The 11303-nt window shown below is 43.8% G+C and overlaps 1 protein-coding gene across 2 annotated transcripts in view; it reads right to left on the bottom strand.

Moving 5' to 3' along the window:
* The window catches only part of RPGRIP1L (RPGRIP1 like), a 145046-nt gene that overhangs the window by 79919 nt on the left and 53824 nt on the right, over positions 1-11303 (bottom strand). For both annotated transcript variants that reach the window (XR_012850555.1, XM_075837503.1), the window contains exons 8-9: positions 9683-9829; positions 7606-7679 (exon numbers count right to left, since the gene is read on the bottom strand). Coding sequence is in view for 1 of the 2 variants with exons in the window: in XM_075837503.1 (XP_075693618.1) it covers positions 7606-7679; positions 9683-9829 (221 nt within the window). In the remaining variant the exon portion in view is untranslated. The remainder of the gene's footprint in view (positions 1-7605; positions 7680-9682; positions 9830-11303) is intronic.

The following is an 11303-nucleotide window of genomic DNA, read 5'->3' as shown; positions in this document are numbered from 1 at the left end:
GAAATTTGGCCGTGTGAACATACCCTAATCTACATTGCAGCGCCTATCTGCTGCAATAGCAGATAGGGCTTGCAAAATCTGGTGACAGAGCCTCTTTAACCCCTTAGTGACCACTAATACGCCTTTTTTCTCAGTGAATTATAATGTTGTTATAAAAACAAGATGACAAACATTCGTGAATGTAATGACAGTAAATGCAGGATCAATATATGAAAAGGAAACATCCTATAAAACAAGAAACAGAGAAGGGGGGATAGAAGGGTTGGGAAGAATATAGCGGAAAGCTGGGATTGGTAAGGGGGGAGAAGCCGGTCAGAAATCTAGAATGAAAAGAAAAGTCACTGGACTTAATAAGCAGTGATCATAGTGGCAGGTAAGTGAGGGTATGCGTAGCTAATCCAGGGCAACCAGAGCGACTCAAAACCGGCAACCCTATCTAGTAAGATTCCTGTAAGTTTTTCGTTCACAAACATCTGGTCCATTCTAGTTTTAACCCCTGCAAAAGTTACTGTACGTTTTTTCCAAGAGTGGGCTATAGTTATTTTTGCAGCCAAAAGGATATAAGAGAATAACCGAAATTGTGCGTTCGTGAGCTCTGGGGGCTTGTGATGGAGAAGGCCTATCTTCGGATCTCTTCTTATAATAATGCCAAACAAACTTTGGGCGAGACCAAATACCCTACTCCAGAATCGGATGAGCTTAGGACAAGACCACCAAATATGGAGCATGTCACCGGGAGAGTGGCAACCACGAAAGCAAGAGGCGGGGTAGGTGGGAAAGGCACGTGCAAGTCGGCTAGGAACCAAATACCACCTCATCATGACTTTATAAGCCGATTCTAAAATATTTGTGTTAATGGAGCAGTGTGATACTATACTCCAGATATTATGCCATTCTGCTGGTTCGAGCGTCACCCCCAAATCCCGGTGCCATCTATCCACATATGTGTGGGGAACAGGTGTGGGGTTGTTAAGGAGCCATTTATATAAGACTGATATAATCCCTTTAGTGTTAGGGTTGTTTTCGCAGATTCGCTCGAACTGTGAGTAAGAGTCTGAAGCAGTCTTGTTGTGGAGAAGGGAAGTAATCCAATTCTTAAGTTGTAGATATCGGAACACTTCGCCGTTGGGGATCTGCTGAGAGGTCTGAAGCTCACAGAACGAGAGAATCCGGGAATGGGTGGGCGTTAGGAGATGATGGACTCTGAGTATACCACTAGACCACCACCATTTAAAGGCTTGGTAATTGTCTGCACCTGGGGAGAACAAGGGATTATGCCACAGGGAAAGGAGGGGAAGATGCGGCGAGATCAATCTGCTAGAATATTTAACTGAGTCCCATACCGATAAAATGTGCATGAGTGGGGGTGATAGGTGAGAGGAGCGAAAAGAGGGAGGTAACCAGGGCACTGATTGGATTGGGGTTGGCGACATCTCCGGAATATCCAGGTACACCCATAGAGGCATATTTGCAGAAGCATGCAATTTAGTTAAGGATGCTATCATAGCTGCATGATAATATTTGGAGACATTCGGAACCCCCAGTCCCCCATCTGCCTTTGGTGAACAGAGGGTGGTCCTGGATATTCTAGGGCGTGCCCCCTTCCAAATAAAAGATGAGATCCGATTCTGGATGAGGCGCAGAATGTGTGCTGGGACTTTGATTGGCAGGGTTTGAAACAAATAAAGAAGCTTTGGAAGAATGGTGATTTTGACTGCAGAAATACGGCCTATCCAAGATAAATAGGTAGATTGCCAGGATGTCATCAAGGATGATATTGAGCGAATAAGGGAGGGGTAGTTAGCGGTATACAGCTGCTCATAGGAAGGAGTCAAATGGATACCCAGGTAGTTCAATGAGTGTCCGGCCCACTGGAAGGGGAAATGGCTTCGTAGTGAATGCAGAGTTTGTTGTGATAGATTAACATTTAAAGCAATAGATTTTGCGGGGTTTATAGTAAGTCCAGAAATAGCAGCGAAATCTGATAGAGTTTGCATTAAGTTAGGAAGGGAAATAAGGGGTTGGGAGAGCATGAGTAGCATATCATCTGTAAAGAGGGACAATTTATGTTGCACTCCCCCTAACTCCAGTCCCCTAATGTTCTGATTCTGGCGAATCAGCATGGCTAGGGGTTCAAGTGCTAGGATAAATAGAATAGGGGATAGAGGGCATCCTTGTCTGGTGCCCCGTTCAATAGGAAAAGAAGCAGACTGGTAGCCCGCGTAACAGACTTTAGCCGTAGGGTTGGAGTAGAGGGCGTGCACCCATGACATAAAGTGGCTACCAAAACCCCACTTCCCCAAGGCGAAATCCATGTAAGACCAAGATACTGTATCGAAGGCTTTTTGAATGTCGAGCGAGAGAAGCATTGACGCCACATTTCTCTTGCGTGCTAGGTGTAACCAGGGATATTACTCTCTTGGTACAGTCGCTTGTCTGCCTTCCAGGGACAAAGCCTGCTTGGTCTCCATGTATAATCCCGTCAAGGAAGCGGTTTACTCTACCCGCCAGGATTTTAGCTAAAATTTTTATGTCAGTGTTCAGGAGGGATATTGGCCTGTAATTGGTAATTTGAAGAGCATCCTTTTGAGGTTTGGGGATCATTGCAATATGGGCTGACAGGGTTGGTGTCCGAAGGGTTATGCCAGTTCTGATAGTGTTAAAGAGTTGGGTTAAATATGGGCTTTGGAGCGGGGAAAGTTTTTTGTAGTATAATGGGGAGAAACCGTCTGGGCCAGGAGATTTGGAGGGTTTTAATTCCTTGATAGCTGCCTGAACTTCCGTCTCAGATATCTCAGCTTCCAATGCTTCGAGATTAGAGGAGGTAATATCTGGAAAAACCAAATTAGCTAACAAGCCTTCAGCCTTCAAGGGATCAAAAGGTGGGGGGGATGAGTATAATTTGGAAAGGAAAGTTTGAAATTGGGAAACAATCTTATTAGTGTCTGCTGTTATTGTGCCGGAGGCTGTCCGCAATCTAATTGGTTCTTTTGGCGCAACGGGAACTCGCAGCTGACGTGCTAAAAGTTTACCCGGTTTATTGCTTTGCGAGTAGTAACGCTGTTTGGACCATCGTAGCTTACGTTCAGCCTGTTCCGTCAATAAAAGGTCAAGCTCTAATCTGGTAGCCTCAACCGACGCTTTATTAGCAAGCGAAGGCGTCTGTTTCCAAGCATTTTCTTTTTGTTCTAATATTCGGTATAAATCTGTTATCTTCTTTTCTCTGTTTTTTTTTTTAATTGACCCCAACCTGATGAGAGTCCCCCGCAAGGTGGCTTTATGTGCTTCCCATAGTATGACCGGCGATGACGTGGAACCTACATTTAAGTTAAAGTATTCCTTAACCGCTACTTCAATCTGTGCAAATGAGTCTTTGGATGTCAAAAGGGAGTCGTTTAGTCGCCAATTAAAGGAAAGCCCCCGTGGGATCAGAGAAGAGAAGGAGACCTCAACCGGGTTGTGGTCAGACCAGGGTGTACTAAGTATCTTTGCGGCGGAGCATAGTGGTAATGAACGCTGAGACGTGAATATGTGATCAATGCGACTAAAAGAGGAGTGGGGGTTGGAGTGAAAAGTAAAATCTTTTGTATTGGGATGTAATTCCCTCCACAGGTCATGTAGATCATGAGCCTGTAGCAGGTCACTAAACATAGACGAGGAAGTTTGAGGTGTGGATGATGTCGGGGTCGGGGATTTATCTATAGATGGATTGATTACCAGGTTTGAGTCGCCCATGACCACCAGCAAGCCCTTTCGATTGGCCTCTATCTGTTTAAATAAGTGAGAAAAGAACTCTGTTTGAAACTCATTTGGTCCGTAATATCCCACTAGAGTCACCTCTACATCAAATAGAGTACCGACAAGAATCACATATCGACCAGTAGGATCAAGAATTTCCTTGTTACAAAGAAAAGGGAGATTCTTTCTGAAGGCAATAACTACCCCACGTCGCTTTTCATGGGCATAAGCACCATGAAAAACAGGAAAGTGTGCACTGAGATGTTGTGGTTTGGAGGCGACAGAGAACCTGGTTTCCTGGAGGCAGACAATGTCCGCATGACAGGCTTTGTAGAAATGAAATGCCTTCGATCGTTTATGTGGCGAATTGAAGCCTTGGACATTATGAGAGATTATTTTCAGGGCAGAAGTAGCCATATGTATGATCTAATGATTTTATAATGAGTTCTGACCGGCAGGGGGAAAGGGAAAGAAGGGCTGGAAAGAGAGGGGAGGGAGAAACAGAATAGGTAAAAAGGGGTGTAGAGACAAATATGCATTTGAAAATTTAAAGAGAGAATTTTGTCCGAAAATCGGCCGAAAAGGGTGGACAGTAGCACAGGGGGTACTACTGATAGAGTCCGGGTTCGCCAACACCTGGGCACAAAGGTGTGGTAACGGCAATCTGTTGAGGTGAACCTAAACACCATGTTATGACAGAAAGGGGAGAACAAACAAGGAAGTATGGATCAGGGGGAGAGAACATTAATTTCCAGAACATTCTGCCCCAAGTAAGATGGCGGACCAGGCACGCCAAGTCGCGTTCAATCATATAACCAAAGTTAAACATAGCCATCAATCAAGGCACTCAAATATAGCCCGCCACACCACGTTGCCCGCCGCGGGACCGGGTGACAGGCAGGCCGCACCACCGCCAGGAAACATGCCCTCGTTCCGGTCAGCATAAGGCAGGACCGGGTCAACCTGGCATACAGGACTAAGAAATGGCAGTTGCTTAAAACAGTAACAATCACATGAAATTATTTTGCCGATCAACCTCCTGCAGGCCATACACACAGTGCCGCCTAAAAGCAAGGCAAAGTATGTCTAGCCGGCAGGACAGCAAAACGACAACCACATTAATAGAAAAAAAAAAAAAAGAAAGAATGGTTAGTGCCAAGTTAATAAACATTGCATCTAGTTAAACAGCAAACTTATTCCAGATACAGCAAAACATGGCCTCCACAACCGCCCGCCTCTCAGAAAATAGATCAGTCCCCGCTGCGAGAGAACCAATATACAGGGTGGAAACATGCTAAAAGTACTCATCCATCAGTCGGGGTCATCTCGGATATCATAAACGGTTCCAGATCTTCCAGGTGGTCTGCGGGGGGGAACCTTGTTCCAAATAGGACGTAGCGGCGGCCCATCACGACGTTCCTGAGAAAGTTGACTTGATCGGGTGGCGTCTGTCGGCAAAAGCTGTAGGGTGACCAAAATTTGCCGAAGCTCATCCGCCGAGCTGGCCGAATAATACTTGTTGGCCAGAGAGAATTGGAGCTTGAAAGGATATCCCCATCGATATTTGATATGACGACTTTGTAGAACAGCCAGTAGGTTTCTCATATTTCGCCTTTTCTGTATAGTTATCGGAGAAAGATCCGCAAATATTTGGTACTCGTGGCCCTGAAACTTTAGGGATGATGTGGCTCTGGCCTTCTGAGACAGGGTTTCTTTGGTGGCATAGTAAGTGAGTTTCACCACTATGTCTCGTGGCTTGCCATCTTGTCGCTTAGGGCCGAGCGACCTATGGACCCGGTCCATCTCCAGCCTATCCACCGGGAGATCCGGTGCCAGCTCTTGGAATAGGGCTGTAATGGAGGAGTTAAGGTCCTCGTATGTCTCGGGCAGACCTCTTATCCGGAGATTCCCCCGTCGTGCACGGTTCTCGAAGTCCTCTAGACGTAGCATCGTAGAATCCAGGTCTGCTCTCAGTGAATCAAATTCGGCATCGTGCGCATTCAAAACTTCAATGGTGTCGTCCATCTTAGTTTCCAAGACGTTCGTCCTGGCTCCCAGTTCACGTATCTCTTTGGTAAGATCTCTCGACAGCTTAGAAGCGGTGAGCTGCAATTCTTGCTGCAGGAGCTGTTTAAATTTCTGCAGCAAAGAGGCGTCCCTGGTGGTGAACTGGGGTTCAGGTATCTGCGAGCCGTCTTCTTGGGAGCCTGCAATGAGTTCAGGCGAGGCCTGTATATCGTCGTCCGAAACTGCCGACATGGCGGGCGAAGTTGCAGTCTCGGGCTGGGGGGCAGGGACGGAGGACTCCGGTTTCGAGTCCTTTCGCCCCACTGCGCTCTTCCGAACCATGAACAATCCGGGCAGAAAATCTTCCGGAGGAAGAAGAAGGGTAAAAGGGCGAGTGAATTCACCTCAAATGCTTGCTTTATATAGCTGTTGTGCCCAGGAGTCGCGGAGCTACCTCAGCATGCGGCCATCTTGGTTAGCAGCTCGCGAGCGCCCCCACTAATACGCCTTTTTACGTCGGTCACTAATGGGCTTTAGGCTAGGCTGACGCCTTTTCACGTCAGCCTAGTCTAAGTCCTGCACGGGTCTCCCGTGCAGGCAGGAGCCGGGGCTCTGCTGTCTGATGACAGCTGAGCTCCTGCTCCAACGCCCGCGATCGAAGTTTACTTCGATCGCGGCCGTTTAACCCGTTAAATGCCGCCGTCAATAGCGACCGCGGCATTTAACTTTGTTTACAGAGGGAGTGCGCTCCCTCTGTCACCCATCGGCGGCCTGCGAATGAAATCGCGGGTCTCCGATGGGGTGTCATGGCAGCCGGGGGCTTGATAAAAGCCCCCAGGTCTGCCCTGGACATATTCCTGTTAGGACGCGCCGGAGGCACGTCCTAACAGATTGCCTGTCAGATTTACACTGACAGGCAATAATGCTCTGGTATACGAAGTATACCAGAGCATTATAGCAGCGATCGGAATATCGCACAGTAAAGTCCCCTAGTGGGACTAATAAAATAAGTCATCAAAGTGAAATAAAGATTATTAATAAAAAGTACAGTAAAAAAATAAATAAAACCATTTTTTTCCGTAAAAAAAAAAAAAAAAAAGTACACATGTGGTATCGCCGCGACCGTAATGACTCCATTAATAAAGTTAATATGTAATTTAAACCGCAAAGTGAACACCGTAAAAAAAAAACGCAAAAAACCATGGCGAAATTGCAATTTTTTTCCATTGCCCCCCAAAAAAGTCATAATAAAAATGAATCAATAAGTCCCATGCACCCCAAAACAGTACCATTCAAAACTACGTCTTGTCCCGCAGAAAACAAGCCCAAAAAATCACTACATTGATGGAAAAATAAAAAAATTACGGCTCTTGGAAAGCGACGATGCAAAAACAAATAATTTTAGTTCAAAAGTGTTTTTATTGTGCAAAAGTCGTAAAACATAAAAAAACCTCTACATATGTGGTATCGCCGTAATCGTACCGACCCATAGAATAAAGGTAACATGTTAATTACGTCGCACAGTGAACGGCGTCAATTTAAAAACGCATAGAACAATGGCGAAATTTCAGTTTTTTTTTATAATCCCCCCCAAAAAGGTTAATAAAAGTTAATATAAAAATTATATGTACCCAAAAATGGTGCCATTAAAAAGCACAACTAATCCCGCAAAAAACAAGTCCTCATACAGCTATGTAGACGAAAAAAATAAAAACTTTATAGCTCTTTGAATGCGACTATAGAAAAACGAATAAAATAGCTTGGTCATTAAGGCCTAAAATGGGCTGGTCACTAAGGGGTTAAGAGGAATTTATGGCTTTTAGCAGAAAACATACAAACAATTCATGCCAATGTTCATACCTGTTAAATAGTTTGTCAGAATTTTCCTTTAAGAGATCACGTTCCTTCTCCAAGTCACTGATTCGATCAAGAAGCTAAGAGAAAACATAAGAATATTGTAACACATTATAAAAAGTTTTCATCCCGATAGTATAACAGGTGAGCAAATACCGCACAATAATGCCTATACATGTCCGCAGACTTGGGATCGTTCACACTCATCCTTAGGAATGTTAACTTTGTCCTGGAAATGTTTAAATAGACAACCAGGAAGTAATATTTCACTAGTCAATAGGATAAGCCCTTACCCAGTCTAAGGCCCCGTAGAATTAGTCCGTAACTACGGGAAGGTGTCCGTGCCATAGAAAGGCTCCGCAAAATATAGGACATGTTCTATTTTTTGCTTTTTACGGACCATGCTCCCATACTTTAGAATGAGGGCACGGCCCGCAAATGCAGATGGCTGTCCGCGGCCGGCCATGCACGTAATCATGATTACGGGAACAGTCGTGTGCAAGTGTAAGTCCTCATGACATGGCCGTACCCGTAATCAAGGCCCGCGATTGCGAGTACGGCTGACCGCTGACAGCCACCCGCATTTGCGGGTCGTACTCCCATATAAAGTATGGGAGCACGACCCGTAAAAAGCAAACCAACAGACATTTCCTATTTTTTGCGATACACTTCTACGGCCCGGACACCTGCCCACATATATACAGAAAGGTGTCTGTGGTCAATAGAAGTGAAAGGGTCCGGAATTGTCAGCAATTACAGATGATTTTTACGGTCGTGTGCACAGGACCGAAGCACTGAATGGACAATGTCAGACTATGTAGGGACATGCCCCAATTTCAAGGGGAATGGTAACACCCAGTGGCAACAGCTATTTTGCTAACTTGTCAGATTAAATTAAACTTTTATTGCTGCAACCGTTTTAAGAAAATATTGTCTCCTTTTCGGACATATGGACGTCACAGAGGGGCTCCGGCTGACTAAGCCCTTCCATGGTCGGCCATTTATTAGAAAGGCCGGCATGAATTACTACATTCCCGCTGAAGTCCATGCTCAAGGCAAAATGTATGGCGGGCTGCAATTTCCCCTGGCAATAACAATTTATTGCTGGGCTGGCTTAAATTACAAACAGGGTTGTTTTTAGGAGACAACCCCTTCAAAAGAAAGCAATCGCTTTGGGTCATCTACACAATATATGCGCTCAGAATCAATACATTTACATGTAAAATGATAACAGATAAACCTCCCCTCACATATAAAGCGTTCATTACATGTAGGCTATGTTCCTTAGTAGAGGGGTGTAGTACTGTGCTTTTAGTAAATAATTCATATTTGAGATTACCATATATACAACCCACCATATTAATTGACATTCATAAATATGAATTTTCTGAACTCACGTGGTAAACCAACAACAGTAACCGCTTCACATATAAAAGGATGAATAGAAGTAGAATAAAATAAACGAAAAAAAAACCCTCTAATGACAGTGTTGACAGGAGATGTGAATTTTAAAACCTCTGCCACAGTTGAATCAACTCATCTGTTTTAATGCAAAATTTCAATTACAAGCTCTTTAAAACATGCCAAAGAGAACCACTGGCAGAGAAAAAAAGACTGGCTTAGCTTTTAGACAGAACAAAGATGTCTTCTTTTATATGATTTCATTTCACTGAACTGTGACACGCACTGAAATGCAGAGTGGCTGAATTATTAAATGGATATGGCATGCATAATCCCGATTTCCTTGTCTAGCTCAAGAAATGTGCTGTAACTAAACCCCGCTAAGTGAAAAAAAAAAAATCTGTATAAAAAGAATCAGAAAAGAAAAAAAAAGGTTAAAATAAAATGGATAATGTAGGATAGAATTAGGTCACACAGTGTTATTTTCTAAAAAGGACATTGACCCCTATGTATATACCAATGTGTTGTAACCAATGGCAACCAGAAATGCATTTAACTTTAGTATTGGGACAATGTTGCAATATATTTGTATCTATGGATTACAGCTCTTCCTTTTCACCGGCATTATGTCAATTTAGCCATTGCTTGAAAATATAAAATATATATAACAATTGATACCAACTTCTTCCACCCTTCGCTGGGAGAAGGTGTTTGACGTCATTTGCTTCTCCAGGTGAAAGCTCTTCAAACGTTCTTCTTTGAGCTGGCTGTTAAGGTTTTCCACTTCATTCACAAAAGCTTCTTGACTTGCTTTCATGGTTTTTAAATTCTGGAGCAAATGTAAAAAAACACAAATACTTTATAAATACAGAACAGCAAACAAATCCTTTACATTAAACTCCCTCCAATAGATCGGTCATTTTTGGAAATAGTATATATAGTTCTTTTCTCCTTTTACTAGCTGAAATTGGTGCTCGATATTAATTTAAGAGCAGAGATTAGGGTATGTTCACACGGGCTATTTTCATCCGTTTTTTGGGCCGTAAACGTCCCAAAAAATGGCTGAAAAATCGGAAGCAGAACGCCTACAAACATCTGGCCATTAATTTCAATAGGAAATACGGCGTTCTGTTCCGACGGGGTATTATTTTACGCCTCATTTTCAAATAACATCCAGTAAAAACACGCCCTGTAAAAAGAAGTGCATGTCACTTCTCGAGCCGTTTTTCTTTGACTCAATAGAAAAACAGCCCTAAAAATGCCCGTAAAAAACGCTGCAAAAAACGCGAGTTGCTTAAAAAATAGCTGAAAATCAGGAGTAGTTTTCCCTTGAAAACAGCTCCTTATTTTCAGCCGTATTTTGTTAAGCGTGTGAACATACCCTAACACTAACGTACATACTAAAAGGAGACCAGGACTATTTAAAGATGCCTGCAGCTAGACTATAAGTTCTCCACAGAAGTGGACACACCTTGTTCGGGAAACAAGAAGTCCTGAAATATTAAGAGGGTAGAGAGTGGACCAAGTGACATCACTGCTGGTGCGTGCGAGGATGCCATACAGATGCCACTTGCTACCAAACAAAATCCCCAGATAATCACCAGCCCAGGCAGGAATCAGGAGCAGACCCCTACTGCCAAAGGAGTACTGGGATTTTATACACATGGACCTGGTGAGCACAGACAACAGTACCTATCTTAGGTTTAAACCGCGTGTCGGCATTGTTTTCGGCAGTATCGTGGTTGCACTTCGGCCGCTACGTGTAACCTTCCCTTTAGTGGGGTAAATGTGTTTGCTCTTTTTCTTTTCAAACGTTGTAGCTGTTTATTTTTCATTTTTATAAACTTATTGGAGGCACACACTACCTTCCTGGAATGTCTGTATTTAGAGGCAGCAGGGTAAGTGTACTTTATCGCAGCAGCTATGAATGGGAGTTACTTAAAACGTCTTAGACTATTAGTCTCTACAGAAGTGGTCCTTTAACTTTTGTAGGTCGCAAACCACTTTCAAATATGACGGATGATGTTGAGCCTCATTGAATAGTGAAAGAGAAAAATCACATTAAATATATGACCTAACGATATGGCTTTTACCCTAGTGTTAAAGGGGTTTTCCCATAATCATTATTTATCACCTATCTACAGGATAGGTGATAAATATCTGATCGGTGGGGGCCCGTCCACTGGAATCCCCACCGATGACGAGAACTGGCTTATGTTCCTCGGAGGCCATCAAGAAATGCAACGATAGTGTGCATGCTTGACCACCATTCCATCAATTTCTATGGGGCTGCCTCTCCACTA

The sequence above is a fragment of the Rhinoderma darwinii genome, chromosome 9, assembly GCF_050947455.1.
Source record: "Rhinoderma darwinii isolate aRhiDar2 chromosome 9, aRhiDar2.hap1, whole genome shotgun sequence".
NCBI classification, from domain to species: Eukaryota; Metazoa; Chordata; class Amphibia; order Anura; family Rhinodermatidae; genus Rhinoderma; species Rhinoderma darwinii.
This window is presented reverse-complemented; position numbering and strand designations above follow the sequence as displayed.